This window comes from Sminthopsis crassicaudata, chromosome 5 (genome assembly GCF_048593235.1).
Source record: "Sminthopsis crassicaudata isolate SCR6 chromosome 5, ASM4859323v1, whole genome shotgun sequence".
Classification (NCBI taxonomy): domain Eukaryota; kingdom Metazoa; phylum Chordata; class Mammalia; order Dasyuromorphia; family Dasyuridae; genus Sminthopsis; species Sminthopsis crassicaudata.
The window spans coordinates 123,485,234-123,511,306 of record NC_133621.1 but is presented as its reverse complement, the minus strand read 5'-3'; the positions used below and the strand labels follow the sequence as shown (position 1 = coordinate 123,511,306).

The window sequence follows — 26,073 nt, the reverse complement described above, 5'->3', positions numbered from 1 at the left end:
TTGTGAATAACCAACCAACAGTAAAAGGATGCATTTCCCCAAAAATGGTTACACATCAAAAACTATAATTGAAGTTCTCCTATAAAAGGCAAGAAAATTGTTAGACCATTTTCCAACTTCAGGGTCAGGCTGACACATGAGATGTTAGTCAATTCTAAGTTAAATACTTTGCTGATACAGTTTGTCTCAGCCTTCATTGTCTCCACCCAGGAGAGCATACACACACACACACACACACACACACACACACACACACACACACACACACCCCTTTATTTCAGGAAGCACAAGAATCTAAAGCAAAAGAAAGGAGGAGATGTTAGGATTGCAAGGTGAGAACTCAGGTTGTCTGGACAGTTCTCTGGCTCAGAATTCACACCTTTGGTTCAGGCCTTTAAAGGGAGTTTACTCCTTTGGAATTTTGAGGGAGCAAGTTCATTGGCTGAAGTGTTTCTCACAAGCCCCGTTGAATTCTCACTACAATCTCTTCGAGGATAAAAGAGGGCAGCATTGGGTCTGGAAAGTAGTCTAGTCTGGGATTGAGTTGAGACGGAAGTCCCCAAGGACAACTTAGAGACAACCGGACCTTTACAATTCTGGACCTTTACAACCTCCTATCACAGCAGACCTTCCCACCTTTTGGCCTAGCAAAAAGATTGAAGAAATATCAGGAAAGAAGGATTTCACTTGGAAATCAAGAGAAACCATGGAGATTAAAGGAAGAGTAATATTCAAAATTACTGCCCTGCCCTCCTGACCCCCTCTCTTCTCTCATTCAAAAGATCTGAAAAAATACTCAGAAGCCAGTCTAGCCTTGGCATGAACTTCACACCACAGCTTGAATTTGAAACAATAAGTTTCTTAAATGAGTAAGGCAAATTGCAATTTTGCATGCACAGTTTATAAATTGAACCATGCCAGCTACGTGCAGATCACCATTCACCAACATATGTTCTAAATAATGAATTACAGTAATGTCAAGGGAGAGAGAGAGAGAGATGCAGTGTGTTATTTGATTTGTGATTCCCTTATCACTGAGGTGTGCTCAAACACAGAGGCATAGAAGATATTGATGTGTCCAGCTAAACATTTTCATCAAATAGTGATTTATGACCATCCCAAAGCTGTAGAATTCCACTTTGACTAACTAAATCAAGGCAATAGCTCCTCATTTAAGATGGTCCAAGTCACATTACTGGAATTTCTCTACCACCAGCTGGTCTTTCTGTCCATTTAAGTTATAATAGGTTTACATCAAATATCTAACTTAGCCTCTATGCTTTATAGGCTAGGCTACCTCATAAACTAAGTCCTGTTGGTTCAGTAACTAAACACTTGTGAGAGCATGGACCTCCAAATAGACTTAGTTTATCCTAAATTCCATTTTATGGCAGATGTTATATAGTATGGCATTTCAATAAACATTAATTAACCGCTTACTGTTTCAGAGTATTGCTTTTAGACCCTCGGGAGATAATTTAGGTTCCACAAAGTACAAAATCTATGAGGAAAAGTGGGGCAAGACATGGGCAGTGTTTACCAGGAATGTTATACTTTTATTGTCAGAAAGTCTTCCCTTGGGAGCAGCTAGATGGTGAAGTGGATAGAGCACCAGCCCTGAAGTCAGGAGAATCTGAGTTCAAATCTGGCCTCAGACATTTACCATGTCCTAGCTGTGTGAGACCCTGGGCAGTCACTTAACTCCAATTGCCTCTTCAAAAAAAAAAAAGAAAGTCTTCTCTAACACTAGAATTCCCTCTTGCCAAAGGGAGAAGAGATCATAGTAAGTAGCATTAAGAAGAAACTTTTCCTGCTGCTAACCACATAGTTGATTCCAGAACTCTGGTGGACCTGTTGGCCAGTTCAGATTTGCTGGGGAAACATTGTTTTTTTTTGTTTTGTTTTTTTTTTTCCTATCACATCGCAAAGCCATTTGGCCAAATTAGAATCCATTACCTCATTTTGCCAATAGTTCAGTTGCCAAAATGTCATTTCACTTACCATCAGCTAAACATACTTTTGAGATAATTGGTGTTTTTCTCATGCTCAGTTCCTGACTGACCTTCAAAATGCAATGCAATTAGTTTTACAATCTAAGACTGAAATGTGTTGCTTGATTAAATGATGAAGATAAATACACATAAATTTGGACAAAGAAAAGAACATTTTAAAATGATCTTAGAATGAGAATTCCCTTTAATGCAAATAATTTTGATTATAGCTATACAGTAGAGAAATACTTGAAAACACTGTGAAAAAATATTATTAACAGGGAAAGGAAATAAACTTATAGTGCCTTCATTATAGAACGCAACACACTTTTCTAATGGAAATTAAATTTCATTTTATGAGTTTTGTACAAAGTCAGTTATATATCTTCTACTATTTTACATTTCATAATGAATGAGCTGTGAATTTCTCTTACACTTAATCCTTGTTGCATTACTTTGAGAAGATATACCCCAGTTGAAACTTAACTTGTTCTAAATATAACCCAATCATTACAAATACCAACACATGTCCCAAAATTCAGTGGTCATTTTAATCCTTCACAATGTCATTTCCTAAAACACATGTTGCCTTTTATTTTGGGAATTGCAGCTTTGTTTTATCGGATGTTCAGATACTTAACATATAATTTATATTTCTATTCTTTGACATACTGTTAAGAGCTAATGTGATTTATAATGTCAAGGAACCCAAATCCTACAGATGTTATTCAGATGATGATTTCAAGAGGCATTACTAATTCATAATAATAAAAAGCATTAGTCCCAGATAGAAAAACACAAAGAATTTGAGTGATTTAAAAATATATAAGAGTATGAACCATTTGGGGCAAATTTTCAAAGAGATTCAACCAGGCCTCCTCCTTTCAGTGTGCATGCAATTTTGTACCCACAAACTAATTGCACCCATATTTGATTAATTGTGCATGCAACTGGCTGCTTGTTTCTTCAGCCTGAGGGGCAAGTGGCCAGTGAGGCCCTCTGTTTGCAAGCACAATGTGCTGCTCTGCCTGCAGAGTTTATTGTATATGTATGTTTTTGTATATGTGTGTAAACCTAAGACAGTAGACCACCTAATGGAAACTTGGTCCTTTGTTCCTTGAGAAATATTATCCTGCTATATAAAATACTGTATCATTAGTAGAAACACATTTGTGCCCCATTATAGAACAATCTTGTTAAAAAGAAGGGGAAAAAAAAGAAAATTATTGACCATTCTCACAAACAGGCTATGTAAACATGTAAATTGAACTCACCAAATTCAGTGGGGCTTTTTAAGATGAAGTCATCAAAAAAACCTGTCTCACTTATATACTACCAAACAACCTTTTGGTCCGCTTTTCATTTTTTAACTGGCAATCTTGGCGTTGTTTTGGCATTTAACATAGTCACTAGAGCACTGAGGGAAATGTTAATGAAAATATGAAAAGGAAAAACAGACTTTTGCAAACATTTTATTACAACGGATTCCATATCTACAATCATACCACTGATTGAAAGATACAGAAAATACAAGATTCCTCTTCTGTTTATTTCTGTTGACTAATTGTATTTTCCTTAGTGTAGTGAACTCCTTGGTAAGGAATTTCCTTCTGTCAATATAGATTAGTAATTACTGTGTCACTCATAGCCTTAGAATTACCTGGGGAAAAGTTAAGTGACATGCCCAGGATCATATGACTAGTGTGTCAAATGTTACACTTGAGCCTATATCTTCCAGATTCTGTGGCTAGCTCTCTATTATACCATACCATACAACCAAAACAACAAAAAACAACAACAATTGCCCCTTTTTTAATTATCCCCCAAATCACTGGACTCTGTAACAACAACAACAACAAAAAAAAAAAAAAATAGCCTTAATGGCTCTTCTCCCAAAAGGAGTCACTGTTTCCTTGAGAAATGTAACCACAGAGAAAACTGAGTCTGTAGGCATAGATTAGTAGAAAGGCATAAAGCACATGTGTGCTTGTAAGACTTGTTTGCCATTCTTGTGGAAGAATCATTACCCCAGAAGTTGTTAAGGTTCTCCAGTTGCTCTTGTTTGCTTATGATATTATATGACTTGCTTTAAGCCAAAAACATTATAGGAACTCCTTAATATGATAGTTTCCTTCTCAAAAGAACTATTCTAACAATTTATTGAGGAAAAACAAAATGGATGAAAAATACCTATGACTTCTAACATAAAACTGAATTAATTTATAGATACACATGCTTAGGATAGGTACTTTAGATGAACAGTGAGATATACCCTGAATTGAATAGGTGGAAGAGGAAGAATTAACCATGTAGTACTTTTAAAAACCTTAGGATATATACCAGTAGGAAAGCCAATTATCATTTTAACGCAAATATTCTCCCATATTTTCACCAGTCTTTGAAGAATCAAATGTATCTTGTCACAGTTTAATGGAAGAACAAATGAATTGTAGCAGGTTTTATGACATATACAAGACATAGCATAAAAGAGATTATTCAGGAAATGCCTATTTAGAAAAGGTTAATCATGTGACAAGAGCAAGAGATAACAGGACAGTTCAAGTGTTGCACTAGTACCTATGAAAGAGGAAGGGACATTGAGTAAATATTTATCTCAGTGATCTATACTATTCACACAGAAAGAGAAGTCAATAATGCATTATAATCTACTCTCTCCTTTTTTTTAACCTCCTTTCTTCTCTGACTCTTTATCTTCCATGTTTTCCATTCCTGATGCTTCCCTTTCTCCTTTTTGTTCTCTTTGGTACTAATTTAGAATAAATCTAATCTACTTACTAAGTCACAGGTTTTTTTTTTTTTTTTTTTTTACTTTTCAAGGAACTACTCTCTAAGCTAATACTCCTAATGTAGACCTCTGATGAAATTAAAAGAGAACATAACTTTGACCCCCCCCAACTACAAAATTCATAAATTTTATCTTTTCCAGGAGGCTTTAAATCCAACATAAAAAATTCTAAATTTACTAATGAATCATCTTATTCTTCTCTAACATTGTAGATCGATATAATTTATCTAAGCATCTGTATAAATAAGACCAGTTTTGCAAGTTGTTACTGGGACATATTTGCACATGTACAATGGAAAGGACATTGTATATTGTATGCATTCAAAAGTGTTGAATAAATTTATAAATAAATGAATTAGTAATAAATTTTAAAGCAAAACAAAAATCCCATTAAAAGAAAGAAAATTTAAGAGAAGTTTAACTTTTATCCCCTCAGGACAGTGGATTGTACCATGCCTTAGCTGTTCAGACAATAGAACCTGTGATTGGAGAGAAATAACATGGCAACCTCATAACTGCCAGTATGGTATCCTGTCAAAGACTCAACTACAACACTGCCTAGGAGGAAGAAAGGTAGGTATCAGGGCCAATTAGAGATTTGTTTCCTGTGTTATCTATTTGTGATTTGTGTTATCTACAACACAAAAACATATACTAACAAATATTCACTTTCATAGGAAAGCACTTTAAAACACTAGAAAAATGTGAATTACCATCCTCATTATGGCGCCACAAGCCAACCACTGTATTTGTTCTTATGTGTATGGCTTTGTTTTCCAGTGTGTGCCAGTAAGACAGATGAAGTATATGATTCCTATGTATATGTTATCATGAGAGATCCTTAAAAATTCCTGACCCATTTTTTCCAATGATTTGGAATTTAAGCTTTATTGCCAAACACGGGCTGATATTGAAACTGCACCCCATCTCCCAACTGCTCTATTTCCACACTTCCATTTCAGCATGAAATCAATTGTGGGATCTTGCCACGTTGACTAGCAGTTGGCAGCATGGAGCAACTGAGTTTATCAACTGCAGCTACAGTAGACACTGCTATTAAAACTGACATCTGTAGCTCAGCATAAGAAACCACATGGTTCTGCTTGTAAGTCTCATTTCTCCGATGATATAGTAAATGCATGGCACTGCTCTTACATACTAACCTTACTGATCTTCTTTCACATTCCTGGGCAGGTCTCGCATGGACCTCACTAGGCTGAATTTCCCTTTAGTGAGGCTTCTAAGCTGATTTCTTGGAAATACACTCTCCTTGATAGGCACTTTGACTGTGTAGCATTTGACAGACATCTCTAATTAGTGAATCGGGCACACAGACTGAGATGCATATTAACCTAAAGTAAGTAATACATTCTTCTCCACACTTGAAGTTTTTTTAATGAGATAAACATGGTCTTTTCAATTGTTTATAATATCTCCTTTACTTAGAAAGTTGGAAACATGTAATAAATGTTCAAAATCCCCTTTGAAACATGAAGAAAAGAGAGAGAGAGAGAGAGAGAGAGAGAGAGAGAGAGAGAGAGAGAGAGAGAAAGAGAGAGAGAGAAAGAGAGAGAGAGAGAAAGAGAGAGAGAGAAAGAGAGAGAGAGAGAGAGAGAGAGAGAGAGAGAGAGAGAGAGAGAGAGAGAGATCAGAACAACAAACCTATCCTTATCCTTGAGAGCAAGTAATTTGGAAAAAGATAAGTGAAAAAGTGTTTTCTGAAGGTCTCAATCCCAAAACTCCAAATTTCAAACAATAGACTAAAACATAGGGTGACCTCATCCTTGGTGATGGTAGAGAGAGGAGTAGCAGATATTTTCTAAGTCATCCACAGGACCCAAAACAGTTCTAGAACTATACCACTGGGAACGTTGGAAATGGTGATAGGTGATGTAAGCATAAAAAAAAGAACTTTGTGTACAGGAATAGCAATATTGTGTGAGACTAAGTTATTCTGTTATTAATATTTATAATAAAAAGTAATAAAATATAATAAGTTTAATAATAAAAAAATTAAAATTCAAATCAACTACAAAGGATCCATGAAGGAACATCCTATCCAACTTGAGAGAAAATTTGTTATCTTGAGAGAAGTATACATAGTATGGTTTTACAAATACATGTATCAATGTGTATCTATGAAGGAATATGCTATCCAACTTGAGAGAAAAATTGATATCTTGAGAAAAGTATACATAGTATGGTTTTACAAATACATATACCTATATGTATCTATTCATTTATATGTATCTATACTATAAATATCTGTACATACACACATGCACATACATATACACATACATAATCTGTGGTCTCTAGTACAGGGAGGAAAAGGAGAGAGACTTTGGAAACAAAATGCAACAAAAATTAATTTAATTTTTAAAATGCATAGAAAAAAGAGAAATGGCCATGGTTACCACATTTGGGATTTTTGCAAAGTTTTAGCAAAAACTTAAGTCCTTGGGTTATAGTATTATCAAGCAAATTCCATATAAGCATATTAGAGGGCAATTAGATTTAGTGTTCAGACCACCAATGTCCTGTAAATTGTAGGCAGATCACTTCAAAAAATTGATGAGGCTCAAAATACTTATAAATAAAATGAGAAAAAAATAGTATCTGTCTTCACATAATACTTTAGGCATGTTGTGAAGAAAATACAATATAATCAGTTATGTAATTTGACTTTTTGCTTTTTGCAATTCAAATGATTAAATAGTTAGGCCTTGAATTATATTCTTTTCATTCCACCTCTTTTTTTCCTTGACTCTCTTAGAAAATTCATCCCTTTTTATTGAGAGAGAGAGAAAGAGAGAAAAGAATGAGAGGCAGACAGAGAGAGAGAGAGAGAGAGAGAGAGAGAGAGAGAGAGAGAGAGAGAGAGAGAGAGAGAGAAACTAGAAAGTTAAGATTATTTTTCCACCTAGTTATTGTAAAAATCAAATGAGATAATATATGTACAATATTTTGCAAATCATAAAGCAATATATAAATGACAACTATTGTTACTGTTACTGTTTTATTTGTTAGTGTCCCTGGCTTTAGACAGCTCATATCTCTCATAAATAAGGTGAGTGGCTTTGAATAATAATCCAGTTAAAACCTCTCTGGACCTCAATTTCTTCATCTCTTTATTCTTCAATGAAGACATTAGATAAAAGGACCAGGGACTGGCAAACTACAACTAAATTAAACATTTAAAATAGGTGGCAAACCAGAATTGGCCACTAGATCAAAGTTTGCTGCCCCTGATGAAAGGTTATTTCTATCTCTAATATTATGAATCTACTATTCATAGGTTTAGATTCTTAGCTAAAATGCACCTTTGGGCATTATTTATAAGATTAGTTTATTGATATTATAAAATGGTCATTTAGTGTCTAAATAGGAATTACCTTTTCTTAATACTCTGAACACAGAAAAACTTATAGAAATTTAATGCATAATCATCAAAAATATACTTTAATCTTATCATTGTATAATTAATGTCTTTCCTTTACAAGTAATATATGACATGTATTGGTCAACCTGCCATCTGGGGAAGGGGGGAAGGAGGAAGAAGGGGAAAAATTGGAACAAAAGGCTTGGCAATTGTCAGTGCTGTAAAATTACTCATGCACATATCTTGTAAATAAAAAGCTATAATTAAAAAAAAAAGTAATATGTGACATTAGATTAAGCAAAAATTCAAGGGAGTAGATTTTAGACATGATTACAATGGTGCGTAGAAAAGCTGGAATAGCTTCCTTTTGGGCTTTTATCTCCAAATGGACAGAATCCTCCTCATTTAAAATAGGAAAGATATAATAGATGTGGTATTGTAGCAGGTTATGATTGAAGAAGTTACGAAAATCATAGCAGTGATTATTTTTTGAAGCATATAAAATTTCCTAACTTTAGAAACTTAGCATGTCAACCAAAAATGTTCATAAAATCAGTTATAAAGATGGACAGGACCTCAGATTTATGTAATTTACATATAAGAAAACTGAAAATCAGAGATATTCTTACTCTACCAAGTAAGAAGGTTCCATTCATGTAATGAGAAATTCCCCAAAGTCCTTAGGGAAGCAAGTTGAAAACCAGGGAAATAGTGAGGTGCCAACTTCTCTCTCTACATTCTCCTACTTTGTAAATCTTTTCTCTATTTCTATTAGTATCTCCTTGAAGAGAGTCTGGAAGCACATGTAAAGAAGAAATAAAAAAAATTATCTTTCCAAATGTAATGAACTATCTTTAACTCCTTACATCATCATGCAATGTTGTCTCTCTATTGATCCAGAAATATCCCTAAACAAAAGCACACAAAACACTGAAAACTCTCTCTCTCTCTCTCTCTCTCTCTCTCTCTCTCTCTCTCTCTCTCTCTCTCTCTCTCTCTCTCTCTCTCTCTCTCTCTCTCTCTCTCTCTCTCTCTCTCTCTCTCTCTCTCTCTCTCTCTCTCTCTCTCTCTCTCTCTCTCTCTCTCTCTCTCTCTCTCTCTCTCTGTCTCTGCCTCTCATTCTTTTCTCTCTCTCTTTCTCTCTATGTCAATAAAAAGTGATGAATTTTCTAAGAGTCAAGGAAAAAAAGAGGTGGAATGAAAAGAATATAATTCAAGGCCTAACTATTTAATCATTTGAATTGCAAAAAGCAAAAAGTCAAATTATATAACTGATTATATTGTATTTTTCTTCACAACATACCTATAAGCAAAGTAATACAAGGAAATTTCAAAGGAATGGAGCACTAGCATAGTCAAGAAAAGCTTTATGTAGAAAGCCATGCTAGGTGGCACAGTGTACAGAGATTTGAGCAGGGGGTCAAGAATTCTGGATTCAAATCCAGCTATTACTAGCTGTGTGATCCACATAACCATACTTTCCTCAGTTTCCTCATCTGTTATATGAGCTAGAGAAGGAAATGGCAAACTACTTCAGTATCTCTTCCAAGAAAATCTCAAATGGGGTCACAGAGAATCAGACATGACTGCAATGACTGAATAATAACAACAACAACAAAAGTGGTGCTTGAGCTCAATTGCGAAGAAAGCTAGGAATCCTAAAAGATAGAGGTAAAGAGAGTGTATGTTCTAGTCACAAGGGAATGCCTGTGAAAAAGCAGCCAATATGATTGTGAGTAGAAGCATAGGGAAGTAGGTTGGCTTCCTGAGCCTTTCCAATAGCAGTAGTAATACTGATTTGATAACTGGTCTCTGAGCAAGAAGCAGAGAGTTGTAGGGCATAGAAAAGTAGCTTCAAAGCTAGCAAGATCTGTATCTTACCTCTGACACATACTAGGTATGTGACCTAGGATGTGACTTCACTTCTAAGTGGTTTAAACAATCCTCTAAGGCTTAGCAGAGAGTTTGCACACTCACAACACTTTTCATTAATATAGAGGTTCCATTTCAGTTCTTATGCCAGATGTAAAAAAATAAAGAGAGAGGTGGAGGAAAGGAAGGGATTAGTAGTTACAAGACTGTAAATAACATGTCCACAACAGCTAGGCTCTAATATACTGGTTAGATGGCAGATAGGAGGAAACACTGGTCCTATCTTTTGAAATGAACTGGATATAGGAGACCTGAACATTCTGCCACATATGATTGTGAAAGATGAAAACAGACATGACAATATGGGTAAATTAAAAATTTATCCCATCATGTCATCTCCACTCCAATGTGAGTCAAAAAAAATTAAGTCACCATGGCTGGAATGGTCAGAGTCTTTAGAGGTCCTTACTTTAAAAGTTGCTGTTCATATATAGGCATATCTCAGAGATGTTATGATTTTAGTTCCAGTCCATCGCAAATGTTGCAATAAAGTTAAGTCACATGATTTTTTTGGTTTCCACAAACTTATAAAAGTTTTTTTTAATATCGTATAAACTTTTAAGTGTACAACAGTATTATGTCTCTGAAAATTTACATACCTTAATTTTAAAATACTTTATTGCTTTAAAAATGCTAACTGAAACTTTAAAAATGCTAATCTGAACCTTCAGCAAATAATAATCGTTTTTCTGGTGGAGGGTCTTGCCTCAATGCTGATGGCTGCTAACTGATCATGGTAGTGATTGCTGAAGGTTGAAGTGACTTTGGCACTTAAAAGAAGACAATAATGAAATTTACCACATCAACTGACTCTTCCTTTCACAAATTTTCTTGGTAACATGCAATGCTGTTTGGTACCATTTTACCCACAATAGAACTTCTTTCAAAATTAGAATCAATCCTCTTACTCCCTGCTAGTGCCTTATCAACTAAGTTTATGTAATATTTTTCAATATTATTAGGTCTCAGGGGATAGGGAGGCCAAAGGAAAGAAAAAGATAAGGAAAGAGAGAAGGAAGAAAAAAAGAAGGGAGGGAGGGAGAGATTTGGGGACAGCCAATCAGTGAAACAGTCAGAGCACAAAAAACATTTATTAAGTTTGCCATTTTCTATGAACATGGTTCATGAAGCCCCAAAATAATTACAATGGTAACATCAAATATCACATCAAATATATGATATATGATAATAATGATAAAATTTAAAATATTGGAAGAATTGCCAAATTGTGACATAAACAAATGATATGAGCACATGCTGTTGGAAAAATAGCACCAATAGATTTGCTCTATGACAAACTTTCCATTTATTTTTTAAATGCAGTTTCTGCAAAGCATAATAAAGTTAAGCAAAATAAAATGAGATTTGCTGATTCAGAAAAATTGGCAGTTGCAGCAAGGGTAATAAGCAAGGATAGCAAGGGCAATAAGAAGAATCCTTGCTCAATTTGATGAGCTTCTCCAAACTTCTTGCTGAAATTACCTTTCTTGAGACTTCCAATGGAATCAGCTCTGGCCCCTACCTAGGCTACACTAAAGGATTGTCAACTAAGAGTCAGGAGGGTAGAGTCTTATTGGAAAAATTTCTGACCATATTTGACACAACTCCAATCACTGGAGAATAACTGGCATTTCATTGTGTCTTGTTAACTAGGAACTAGAATGTTCATGACTTTTAATCTTATCAAATGGATTAGGAAACTCACAAATTTGATCAAGGGTTCTCCTCTTCACTCTTGTGAGAATGGATGGTGAATAGATGATGGTGTATGCAAATAAAATAAGAGTAAATAAAAGTGCTGGATAAATTAAATTTATAAATATACCTTGTAAATCATCAAGTACTGGAAATACTCACATGTTAAGTATGGTACATGTTTAATTAGTCTGCCTGAAGTAAGAAAAACAAGAGAGATATGTAGTTTATCCAAATGCCAAAAAAATTTTCATTAAAATGAATAAAAAAACTGAATATTATATATGGGGCATGTGGTGGCTAGACTATTATATTAAATTCTAAGACATCTAAGTTCTTATTTTGATTCCTTCCTTTATTTACTATGAGATCTTGCCAAGTTTAACCTCTGTTCCTAAATATCTTGATCCTCAAAATACAAATAACAACTGGCTCTCCTTATCTCTAAGGAATGTTGTAAGAATTGTTATTCAGTCATTTCAGTCATGTCTAACTTTTTGCAGCCTCATTTGGGGTTTTCTTGGCAAAGATCCTGGAGCAGCTTGCCATTTCTTTCTTCGGTTTATTATGCAGATAAGAAAACTGAGATAAATAGGGTTAAGTTATTTGCCCAAGGTCATTCATCTAGTAAGTGTCTGCAGCCAAATTTAAATTCAGAAAATGAGTTTAAAAATCTTCTGATTCTAGGCCTGGCATTCTATTCATTGTGCTACCTAGTTGTCCTGTAAGAATTAATACTGCATTGAAACTTCTCTTTGTCTACCAAGGACACGCTTCCTTCATAAATATCATGAGCCTCTTCTCTTGTGGTCAAGGTTTCCTGAATTCAATGGGAATGAGACTTTATCATACCAAACCAAATGTTCCCAGGAATCACCTTCTAATTCCAAGGAGGAAATAAGCATAAAAATTCTAATTTAACAACAAACTAGCAGACAAATAAAGCATAAATGTTTTATTTTTTAAAACATTATATTATGTACTTTTATTAGAGTTATCTCTTTAACCATAAGCTCTTTATGAATAGAGAACTTGTCCTTTGAGGAACACTCGGCCACATGGCACTCTGCCTGGCAGATTTCAAGGACGCATAAATGTTTTGTTAGTGATAATACTTTCATTATTAAGGAATGGTGATAGTGCTTTGTTTCTGTCTATCTTCTATCTAGGACTTTCTGTCTGATTCATATTTGTAGCATAAAAAAAAATGTTATACCTATAGCTATATAAGAAAAACCTTATTCTCCCTTTCCACTGACAGGACAAAGTTAAGATGATTGGTAATGACTCAAGGAGCATTGAATGACTTTGGTGTCTTCAACGTTTGACCAAGTTCTAAGCACTCCATAGCACCTACTTCCCTTGCTTTGATGGCCATTAAAGCAAATTGTTCTCATTTGCCAATTCTACTAGGGGAAGTCTTCACATACTTGGAGTAGACACCCTCCTATCTCATCATAGGATTTGAGACCCCTTGGTTACCCTCAACCTGATTTAGCCCTTCTGTCAAAATGGCATACTGGGGTGTTGTCACTGTACATACTGCAGCTTCTTGGAGCCATAGGTGAGAGTTAGGTGGATCAGGTGGACACCAAAGGTGGAAAATCAGATTAATTCATTTAACCAAGATTATAGTCAAAATAATTTTCAATATGGTTCCACTGCCATATGTGTAGACATGGCAATACATGGGAAAAAACACAAATACTTGTGTTAAATTTGTGTAAGTATCTTAAATTGAACTTCTGGATCATAAAACAGATGTGTCAAAGCATGATTATTTGCATTATGAAAATATTAACCAAGAAGTTTCTATTAATTAGTAATTCTATAGTAGTTTATTTAAAGGATGATTTAATATAGAAAACATCAGTTTATACTCACATTGTTTGAGAACACATCTGCTATATAAAGTAGGGCATTCTTGCACTTTTACTCATTATCTTTTTTTTTTTTTTTTTTTTTTTGAGGCAACCTGACTTGTCTAGTATGGAAAAGTTGAGTCTGTAACAATGAAACAATGACAAAATCAGTACCTCCTAACAATTAAATGTGACCAAAAGAAAATCTCCCTCAAAAAGAGATGGCTTCTCTGGCACTATCCCTACCCCTCAAGAATTTTTTTTTCTGCTGGACATTCATTCTTTGATGATTCTATGATAACTGTCAGAAATAGCACAAATATGTTAGGCTAGAAAAAACAATTATTTACTTTTAAATGGCAGACACAATCAAAGCATAAACTATTGGTATTTTAAAATTTCTCTTTCTCTGCCAAGAGAAAATTCTCTTCCCAAAAAATACTATGGTACAGTGTAGTGTGATATAGCATAGGCTAAGGAGGCAACTACATAGTTCAGTGGATAGAGCCCTAGTCCTGGAATTAGTAACTCCTGAGATCAAATCTAACCTTATTAAATTATTTATTTCCTATTAAATATTTCCTAATTGTGTGATCCTGGGCAAATCATTTAACTTCTTTGCTTTAATCCATTAGAGAAGGAAATAGAAAAGCACTCCTGTATCTTTGCCAAGAAAACTCCCATGGACAATATGATCTTTGGGGTCAAGAAGAGTCAGATAAATTGACTCAGACAGAGTAGGGCAGAGTAAAGTAATGGATATATCAATGAAATCACTGGTCATTTTGCCTTCCTCATCACATTTTTCTCCAAGGAGTTTGAAGATGAGAGAGGGAAAGGTGGTTTTCTTTTTCTTACAATTCTCATTAGCTCTAAGTTAAAAAAGCATATATTCCAATCTTGTTGGAAGACTGTTATAAATTATTTTCTTTAAACTATCGGTTCTTTCTAAGTGAATTTCCTTTTCCTTCTTCATTCCCTTTTTTCATGTTTTTGTTTTATTTTGTTTTTTACTACTGTATTTATTTTGGTGAGTGAAATTTGTTTGATCTGTGCTTTGTGAATTTTAGGACCACCTATGGTGAAAGAATTAGATATGAATTAGTTGATTCTTGGAAAAGGATATGAATTCCCTGGAGCACTTATAAGGAACCGTATTTCCATGTTATGGTGTGTTAGCATGGCTAATCAGTCATAGGACTATATTTCAAGGATCATGAACAGGAAACTGACCTAAGATGGAAAGATTAGGGAAAATGACTAATTGGAAGATTTTCAACAAGTCTTTTAAAAAATTTTTTTTGTGTTACCACATTTAAAATTTACTTTAAAAATTGACATTATATTTGAATTTTTTTATATAAAAACTCAAATGTCTGACAATTAATTATATCAATACAGGAGTCAGTGATAAATATTTTGACAACTTGATTCTCTGTTTGCATAGAATCCCTAGGGTTAGCCAACTAATGAGGTTTGAATTAGATATTTATGAGAATTTATCAAATATAATATTGTCCCAAAGAATGAGATACTACAAGAGAAGTAGTTTGGAAACATGATAACTAATCTTATCGTTGGAAGCACTTACAACCCTGACATAAGTAAATTTTCAATGTTTATTTTGTTTGTCAGTTGAAAATACAGCTCAAAGTTTAGACTTGTAATAAAATATCTAGAAGAAGAGTGCAATTAAGAACAGGAAATATGAAAAGGCACTATTTGTTGAAGGACTTAATTCAGCTGTTAAAACAGGAACTGTTTCTTAATTTTTTTAAGTAATATTTTCAGGTAAAGCAATGAATTGGACATAAAGATGTTTAAATTTTTGAAGCTTGGTTAATTTATAATCTTCTCAGGCTAGTAAGGGAGTTGAATGATTACATAAATTATTGTTGCTTGTCAGTTCTAATATTGAATGCTATTATGGTCCTTTTTGTTTTGGTTTTGCACTAACTTTTCACCATAAAAAAGTGAGTTACACATGGTATGACTTTAAAAATATATACACACATATGTACATATACATGTGTACATGTTTGTGTATGTGTGTGTGGTATGTGTGTGTGTGTGATTTTAATATTTGTAGGCAGCATGGAGTGGTATATAAACTGTTGCCCTTGGTTATAAGAAGACCTGGATTTTAGATTGGCCCTTAAAAGATATTGGTCACACGACCACTAATGTAGTTAATCTCCATATTTCCAAGCAATTCTCAAAAATATCTAAAGGCATAGATCAACTGATTATCTGCATTGGTATAGGAAATTTCTAAACTAGTAGCTTTCTAAAATAACATGTCAGAATCCTTCCCAGTTCCTCTCCCAAAAATAAAGCAGGAAGGCACAATGAAAACAGAACTTATTGGAACCCTTTTAGGAGAGACTCCCTATTATTGTTGAACTCCTTCTGATACTTTGTAACAGTATTCATAGTCAAGTTAACTTAATTTTTCTGAGCCTATTTCCTCTTCTGTAAAATGAGGATAAAAATACTTTTATCACCTACCTCACAAGGCTGTTGTGATGAAAGTGGTTGGTAAATCTTAACATCATATCAATAGACATATCAATAAAATGTGCAGCTAAAAGTGGATAGGCCGGTGAGGCACAAAAATAAATTTGTTCTAAGCAGCAAAAAGAACTGAATCCAATTATTTATGACATTATATTTTGTGGTGACTATTCAGTTCTTTGTTGTTTTTTGTCTCAAAGCACTAGTTAAGCTTTCACCTACCCTATTTAAATGGATAATTAGGAAATGCATTTTGTGTGTAGTAAGTGTGGTTACTATAATAAAAAAAATACTCTGATTCATTATGTTAATAATGACAATGGTTAAACTCCTATAAAGCAAAAGTTTGCTTCTTACCAGGCTTCCATTTTATTTTTTTGCTCTTTTAAAAAAAACCTTTCTTTAGATCTTTTAGGAATTCTTGTTGCACTTGTATCCAATCTGCATTTTTCTTGCATGTCAATATTTTTAAACTATTGTCGTCTTATAAATCTCTACCTTGAGATCCCCTGTTGTCATTGTAGTTTTTATGGTCAGGTTCTGTTTTTGTTGTTTGCTCGTTTTCTCAGCCTATTTCTTGACTTTGGGCTTTATGTTAAAAGTTGGGATCTGCTCAGAATTCAGGGGAATGATTGGTCTGACCTTCAGTCTTCTATGTTCTTCTATTGCTTTCACTGGTAGATCTGGGGGGACTGTAAGTTTTTTGTGCTTCCAAAGTGATTAAGATTTGGAGAGAAGTCTGGTCATTGTACTCCTAGTCTGTACTCTAGTCCTTACATAAGTAGGACCCAACCCAACCATTTCTCTCTACTTAGGAACTGTCAATCAGAAATGGGTAATGGGTAACATCTATCAAATGAAATTTGATCCTGCACCCAACTCTAGTTAGAAGCATCTTGTGAATTTTGTTTCTGGCCTGTTGGTTATTCCCCTTACCTGGGTGCTAGGTGCTGAATAATCGTACTCTTGCTGCTACCACCTTCAAGGCCCACACCTAAAATTTTCTCTTTTTATATTCCTCTGCTGGGGTAGGCTAAAAATATGACTTGTGATTTTTTGTTGGTTTTTCCACTCAGAATTTGTTTAGGTTCTTTTCTTTAAAGTTGTTATAGAGGACTTGTGTTGGGAGAGCTCAAAAAAAAAAAAAAAAAAAAAAAAAAAAAAAAAAAAGGTTTGACCATTTTGGCTCAGCTCCAAAATTGTTAGTTTCAAAAAGAAATACTTGGGATAATAAAATTGTAGCAGTAGGTTTAAAACTTTTTTTTTTCCCAGTAAGAACTATTTATATCTAATAACAATGAAAAAACTTTGAATAGTAGACCATTAGCCTACTAATATGATAACCCATAGCCTAAAGGACCATTTCTGATGTTTTTTTATCTTTTACCTTTTCCCATTGAGAATATTTTCTGGAGAAGTACTTACAGAAATATATACCCGTAGTGCTGATAGGTTTTCTTACAAGAAATAACAAGGAGGCCAGTATCCTATTAAATCAAGAAAAAAAATGATCTTTATCAAGATCACTTTGGTACTAGAAAGCGCTTTGTTAAGAAATTATTGATATATTGATACTGTACAACAAAAGGTATGGTATAGAGACAATCTTAGAGGGAAGAATGTTGTATCATAATATTTTTCTCAAGGAAAGTGCTTCATAAATATATATTATTCAATATAAACATTTTATTACCCTAGAGAACTAAAAATGAACATCACACAGAAAGCAATGGAAAGGTTCATTGTGTATATGAGCAGTTTGAAACATGTAACCAATGAAGAACCCCAAGAAGGACATACATACAGGAAATTATCAAAGAATTATGTAACAGAAAGAGAAAATTTGCTGGTCTCACAGAATGAAGGAATGTTACATAGCAAGCATATGATAATTGGAATGAAATGAGAATGGCCTCCAGCATAGTGGTTAGGTCTTCTGTAGTGAACTCTTCATAGGATATATGTGATAGTTACACAAGATAAGCAGGAACAGATGATTTGCGATTTGTATCTTGAATTAATAAAATCACAAATCCATGTGATTAATTTCATTCTTATCTTTTTCACGGAGACTTATTAGAAATAGTCCATGGACAAAAGACCATACTTCTTTTATATTTACTGACTGATAAATTGGTAGTATGGGGATTTGTCATCCATAAATCCATGAAAATTAGCATCTGCATCATGATATATATTTATTAAGTGCTAAATGTTTATTGCCTACTGTTATGTCTTGCATAATTTCTACCATTTCTTTGCATAATCTATTTTGATCCCTAAGTCTTGTCTTCCTAAGAATAACTCTGCAATTTGTAGTAGTCTAGAATTTCTATTAAAAACTCGTCTGTGTGAAAAACAAAATGGAAAAAAAAAACCCTGCAAGATAACAGGTCATTTGTTCATTCCTTTTTTTGTCAACACATTCTTGGCTAAGTTCATGTGGATTATATGAATTGAGAGCCTTTTGAGTCTAATCTTAGATCATAACTGTTCCATAGGTTTTAATCAGAAGAAAACTAATTTTGATTATATTTGTTAAGTCCAATAATGCTTGTTCTCAAAAGGATTTATATATGCTCTGAGAATATTTATCAATTTGTTTTGGCAAAGAAATTTTAAACTTTCTAAAGCCTTGGGATTGTGATTTCTGTTTCATTACAGAGTTTTATAAGGATATTTTACAAAATTTTATGATCTATGTTAAATTTGTAGCAGTATCCAATGATGGTATTTCATAGGTATTAATTATAGTAAAGCATGTTCTTCCCATTTTACTTTGATTTTAGGATGCCTGTAGGTATATCAACATATTTGACCATAACCATCTCTTTGGTTTCCTTACGTGCAATATGTTTTGCCTCAACACCAAGATATTTGTAGGTGTTGCCTTCTTCAATTGATTCAATATGACTCCCAGATTCAAGTTCAGATTCTTCAGTCATTGTCTTTCTTTGGCATACCTTAGGAATTTTACATTTGTTGAATTCAAATAATTTATTTTATATCATTGAAGAAAAATTCCACAAGATGAAAGAGTTGATTAATGCATTGTCTTCAGTAGGACCATATAGTTTGATGGCATCCATATACATCAAGCGAATTAATAAGATGTTTTAGTTTGAGTTCTTCTTTCACTTGAAAATCAATATTTCTCTAAGAGATAATAATGGATCTAAGGCTAAGCAGAACTGCAGTGGGTTTTAACTGAAAAAAAATCTGACTTTTATATATCCTTTATTATATTATGTAGATAACACATTCTAAATAAAAAACAGCATTCCATGTGAACATCAAATATTTAAATAATTATTGTTCTTGGACCTGTTTTATAAATTTGCCCTATATGAATGAAAAAAAATGTCAAAAATTTTGTGATAACAACAGTGATGGCATAAATGTTAGATCATTTTCAAAACTTATTCAATAATTATTTAAATACTAAGTTATTCTTTATGCCCTTGGGACTTTGGAATATTCTTTTTTTTTTGGTCCATAACCTATATTTCATTTTTGCACACATTTATAGGAGTTTTAGTGATAAAAATATGAATTATTTTTAATACATAAACACATAAATGACATATTTGGAGGTACTATATGTGATGTCTTGTGGTAAGAAAGAGAGAATCAGGCTTATGTTTCATTATCAAGTTGTTTTCTGGAGATTGCATTAAATAAAGATTTTTAGTGTCTGAACCTGAATATTCGAGTTCTTTAGCTTTTCCCTCGTTAGATTCTGGCAATTCCTTCATTTCATTACTCATTTTGTCTAACCTAGACTTGAGGATAAAGTTCATTTTTATTTTTTGTTCTTAATTATCCTTTATTCTGTTATTTAAAGCTAAAAGTACCATTGACAAAAAGCATTATGAAGCCCTTGTCTATAACTAAAGAGATCTATTTCTAGTTTCGTTATGACATAACATAATAAAAATATCCCTACCTTAATTTCCTTCCATTTATTTTCCTGTTTTTTTCCTCTTTACAGAGAGTATAGATAGGATATAGTATCACATTTCTTATTTCTCTGCATTACATCTTGCCCTCTTGTAAAAATATTGCAATCAATGTCACTCATTTGACTGTCTTTCATATCAAATCTATTCAACATTATCATTTGAGTAGCACTAGCCTTATGCCATCACTTTCTTAAATATATGAGATCAATTTCACCACACTGCCAGAATGCTAACCCAATCAATCATATTATCACGATCTAATTAGCAAGTGTTTCTGAATTTCTGAAAGGTCTTTGCAACTATTGTAGTACTTTCAGGGTCTCTGCTGTACCTTACCATTGGTGAAATTATTTTTCTTTATTATCGCTTCCTTCTCCCTACTCACATACATAGCAAATTTGAGAGAATAGTTTTGTTGTTGCCAATCAGAATCCTACTCTGCTACTTCATTGTGGCAAACAGATGGCCCTGGAGCTCCTACAAGCTGTAGTACAAACCAAAATACAGGATCCAAAAAGTTCCCTTAATCTAGAAAGGCTTCAGGTTCATATAGTGGGTCCATTGGCCAAAATTAACCCAACAAGGTTCGGAAAACTGTACCACAAAAGAAATTTATGCTATAGTGGTAAAAACATTGATGTTAGAGTCACAAGACTTAAGTTTGGAGGCTGGTTTTGAATTCTGTTATTTAATCTACAAAAGCTGAGTCAAGCCACTGAACTTCTGTAGTCCTGTTTCCTCATTTGTGAAAAGACAGCATTGAATTAGGTGATGTCTAGACTATAGTCTCTTCCAAATCTATAATGAAATACATTTTATATTTGCTCCCTCTCAACTATTTTAAACTGGGATGGAGGAAATAGAGACAAGTACAGTCAATAAATATAAATTTTCTTCATAATCTTAAAAATGTTGAAGTTTTTAAGGGTTGCAGTTTGGAGTATTCAGAAACTTAGAATGGGAGAAAAATGAGTGTGCCTATTTAAAATAATAACTTTCACTTCTTACTGGCAAGGGATAAAGTTTATTGATGAAAAACTGTCAGACCAGTCTTCTAAGATCATCAATTATGGCTATTTGATCTTTTAAATACAGAATATTGTCTTTACAATGAAGTATCAACAAATTATTTTTAATCCAAAATTTAAAAGATATGAAGAGTTTTATATAGATAGGAAGAGTCACATCTGAATATTCAGAATCACATTTTATTTTTCTATTGCATAAAATAGTTGATATTAAAATCTTAATATTTTTCTGATAGAGACTGATTAATCTCTAAAGAAACTCCTTTTTTCCAGTATAATAAATCTCAAAACTCACACTTGAATTTCTATTCTACTTTTTTAGCTATAATATTTTCATCTAAGACAAACATTTTGAGATTTTATAAATCCATACATATATTTATATATACACACATATTTAATCAATCCTCTTGGAAACATAGCTGTACTGAAAAAAAAAATATCAAGGGAACTGGACTGAAAGAAAAAAAACATTCAACTTCAAAGCCATGATTTCAAAGATATAGAAACCCCCTTCTATTGGCACAGATCACAATCCCTTTATGATGGTCTTTGAGAGTTTATGAGGGTTGAAAAATTTGTCTGTTGCCTAGCATTACATTAGATAAACTAATCTTTAGCACACGCGCATGCACACACACACACACATCATCATCATCATCATCATCATCATCATCATCATCATCATCAGATTCACAATTTTCATAGCTCCAGATTGATAGGAGAACCCACTTCTACACAATGAGGAAGCATTGGAGTAATGTGGTAGAAGCCAATGATCAGAGAAATGCTGGATATTATACATACATTTAGATTTCAGCACAAAATTTGACAGAATCTCTCATGGAATGATTATGGATGAAATGACAAGATATGAATTAGTCAATAGTAGTAGAATTGGGTGGATTTAGAACTAACTATTTGATTACCAAGACCTCAAAAAATTAGACATTCACAAATTGATTTCAGTTTGGAATTATGTTGCTACACAGATCTATATTTGTCTCAGCGTTAGTCATGAGAAAAAAAATACAATTGTCTTCAAATATATGAAGGATTGCCATTTAGGATATGAGTTGGACTAGATGATCCCAGATATTTCTGCTCATAGGTTCTGTGAAATTAGATTATGTGGTTTTTTTTTTAAATTAGGGCAAAATTACCTTTTGAAAAATCAGAGTTTAGAGAAATTCAGCACATTCATCATGCAAGAGCTTTATCACTAACGATAGTGGTAACTGAGTACAATTGAGTTCTTTCCTCCTTGGATCTATTCACTTTTAACTATTCATTAAAAATCAAATGGAGTAGTATCTCAGCTGAAAGGACTTCTCAAAGATAATCTCTTTTCTCCTTTAATATTGTTCCAAGCCAAAGCTCCCATACCTCCTGAAACTATACAGAAATAACTAGGTATCAATATAAATGAGCATCTTCCTTATTCTTGTCATTTCTCTGTGCCTCATCACTAACCTCTTAGCAAAATTCAGATAAAAGACAAAAAGATCTAGGGCATGAAAGATAGGTCTGGGTATTTAGAAATTCAATTTCTTTGTTCCTTTTCATTTTTCAATGATATGGGTATGGGGAGGCAAGATTATATGTACATTTTCTATATATCAGTTTTTAACATCTATGGCCCAAAGTTCTTGTATATGACACTTGTTGACTGTCAAAGGATTAAGGGAATATTTTGTGAAAGACTCTTGAGACTTAGCAGCCCTGGCATAAAAATGCAAAATAATTACAAGAAAAACATATAATCATATTTGGAAATCAGAAAACTGGTGATCTAACTTTAACCAGTTACAAGAAATGAAGAAAGGAAAGAAGAAAGGAGGGAAAGAGGAAGGGAGGGAGGGAGGAAGGGAGGGAAGGAGGGAGGGAAGGAAGAAAGGAAGGGAGAAAAAGAGGGAACGAAGGAGAGAAGGAGGCATAAGATCACAATTCTAAAATATTTTTTGAAATCTAAATACAAGGGCTCTTTTGGCTTTGTTATTAGACACACATTTTTATGGGTTTATGAGAGACTGTATTTGAAGTTGTTTACAAAGTGCCATATAAACATCAGATTTGAAAATTCATGTTTTTCTGTTTTTAATTTTAAGGTCCTTTTCATTGGAGATTCAACCAACAGAGGAATAATGTATTATCTGATTGAAAGACTCAATGAAACCCTGCAGGAATGGCAAAAAGTGCACAGCATTAAATCATACTACAATGTCAACAATGGCAGAACATTCATCAGTTACTCCTATTATCCCCAGTTCTGGATCAGTGTTTCACAAAGGCCAACATTTGAAAAAGCTCTTGAACAACTTTTGCAAAGGTACTTGTTGGTGTCCTCCCCAGTAACAGCTAGATGTGACTGGCAGTTTTAATTAGTCACTGTTAAACACTTTCTGCCAAATGTGCTGAAAAGCTCAGGCTCCCAGTGATGTGGCTGAGAAATAGTAGGAAATGACAAGCGGGTCTTCTGATCAGGATGCCAGATATGGTTCAATGAAATGTAATGCAGTTCTGTTAAAATGTTTACCATCTGTTTTAAAGCAACATATGTGATTTTTTTTTCTTTCTGGATTGCAGATCATATCCCCTCGAGAACACAGACCAGACAATATTAGTTGTTGGTGGTGTTCAGTGGCTTAATTCCAATCACCTACAAATTATTCACAAAGTTTTGAAGAGGTAATATTTTGAAACAAAATATTTCTGTTCTCTTCTGTGCAAAAAAGTTATCTTCTAAGTGAATGAGATTGACTAGGATTTGAATTAAAGATCAAGATTTAATTTTGTGTATGCACACACTCAACTCAACAAGCACTTATTAGTCACTGATATGCTAGACATTGAGCTGAAACATAGGGATACAAAGAAAGGCAAAATGGTCTCTATCCTCAAAAAAGAGCTTTCATTCAAATGGAGAAGACAACACAGAAATAGCTATGTAGAGAAAGGATATATTCAGTGTAGATGGCAGGAGCATTGAAAGGGACCAGGTGAAGCCTCTTGCAAAAAGTAAAATTTGAGCTAAGATTTGAAGGAAGACAGGAGGGAAAACATTCCAGGCAAGTGAAATAGCTGATAAAAATCCATGGCATTGATAAATGAAACATCTTGTTAAGAAACAACAAGGTCAATGTCACTGAATCATAAGATGGAGGAGAGTAAAGTATATATAAAAAAAAAAACTGGAAAAAGAGTGAAAAGTATAAAACAAAGGATTTTTTATTTAATGGTGGAAGTAATAGGGAGCCACTGGAGTTTATGAGCCCAAAGAGTGGGGGATGGTGACGTGAGCAGATCAGCACTTTACAAATATCACTTTGGTAGCTAAGTGCAAGAGGATGGACTAGAGTGAGGAGAAACTTATAGTGGAAGGACCAACCAGAAAACTACTACAGAAGTCTAGCTCTGAGGGAAGGAGTCCTTGTATTAGGCGATGTCAGAAGAAAAAAGAACGATTCATAAGGTTTGTTTTTGTCGATGTTTATATACTCTAGAATTCTATTTTTAAAAGTTTGCCATTATCCAAATTTGGATATGTTAGAAATCAAATCATGAATCTAGTATAACCTACTTTAATAGGCTTTTAATAGGTTTGTTGGTAACTCTGGGTTCTTAAAGGCCATTCCAGAAAAATTTTGGCAAGTCTTATGAAGCCAAAAAATATTGGGTCCAGTCAAGAATTATAAGCCTGTTGCAGGAGAGATCGCCTGAAGGTGATAAAGGGCTTATCACCCAGTCTAGGTATATGGACTTTTTTGGATGTTGGAACTCCTAAAGAACATCCAGTAATTTGGTATGGAGTCAGGAGAACTCATATTGACAAAAGCACTGATTTTTAAAGTATTGAAGTAAATAGGAGCTCTTTATAACAAAGCAGTTATAGAGTGATTGATCTGAAGATATTAGTTCAAATACTAAGACACTGAGTTCCTATGTGATGTTAGTAAGTTTTAACCTTTATTCCTCAATTTCCTCATCAGTAAAATAGGAATAATTAAAGCAACTACTTTCCAAGATTGTTGTAAGTTTAAGTGTAAAACACTTTGTAAACCTTAAGATGCTACATAAGGGTTACCTTTTTAAAAAAAATCATTATTCAATTCAGACGCACTGTTAAGTCCAATGATGATTATAACACAAAACAACTATATTAAATAATACTCTAATATTATAGTTATCCTATTTGTAGTTGACAATAAGGAGCCCCAATTTTATTTTCCAATATCCCACATTTAAAGGGTACTATAATGAACCTTCACTGAACTTAAATATGATTCATGTGTTTGACTTTAAAATCCCTTCCATTTCTTCCAGGGAAAACTTATTAAATATTCTGGTGATTATTAAAACTCTGGGAATGGGGTTTCATCTGCCTGTGGATGGAGTTCATTCATTAAACCAGGTAGGTCAGAATTGCCTTGTACTCTTTTGAATTATTTGGTATCACTTCAACAACAATACTACATGATGATCAATTCTGATGGATGTGGCTCTCTTCAATAATGAGAGGACCCAAATCAGTTCCAATTGATCTGTAACGAACAGAACCAGCTAAACCAGCTACACCCCAAGAAAGAACACTGGAAAATGAGTATGGACCACAACATAACATTTCCACTCTTGCTGTTAATGTTTGCTTACATTTTTGTTTTTTTCTTCTCCGGTTATTTGTACCTTCTTTCTAAATCTGATCTTTCCTATGAAACAAGATAACTGTGTAAATATGTATACATATATTGTATTTAACATATACTTTAACATATTTAACACTACCTGCCATCTAGAGGAGGGGATGGGGAGAAGGAGGGGAAAAGTTGAAACAGAAGGTTTTGCAAGAGTCAATGTTGAAAAATTACCTATGCATATGTTCTGTATATAAAAAGCTATACTAA

At 33.6% G+C, this 26,073-nt stretch overlaps 1 protein-coding gene across 2 annotated transcripts in view; it reads left to right on the top strand.

Moving 5' to 3' along the window:
• The window catches only part of CPED1 (cadherin like and PC-esterase domain containing 1), a 404,819-nt gene that overhangs the window by 354,924 nt on the left and 23,822 nt on the right, over window positions 1-26,073 (top strand). The window contains exons 19-22 of one of the 2 annotated variants that reach the window (XM_074268145.1): window positions 5,234-5,370; window positions 23,281-23,501; window positions 23,759-23,860; window positions 25,496-25,583. In XM_074268145.1, the coding sequence (XP_074124246.1) occupies window positions 5,234-5,370; window positions 23,281-23,501; window positions 23,759-23,860; window positions 25,496-25,583 (548 nt within the window). Of the gene's footprint in view, window positions 1-5,233; window positions 5,371-5,991; window positions 6,155-23,280; window positions 23,502-23,758; window positions 23,861-25,495; window positions 25,584-26,073 lie in introns of those variants that run through there. The other variant, XR_012482383.1, reaches the window with a different exon arrangement.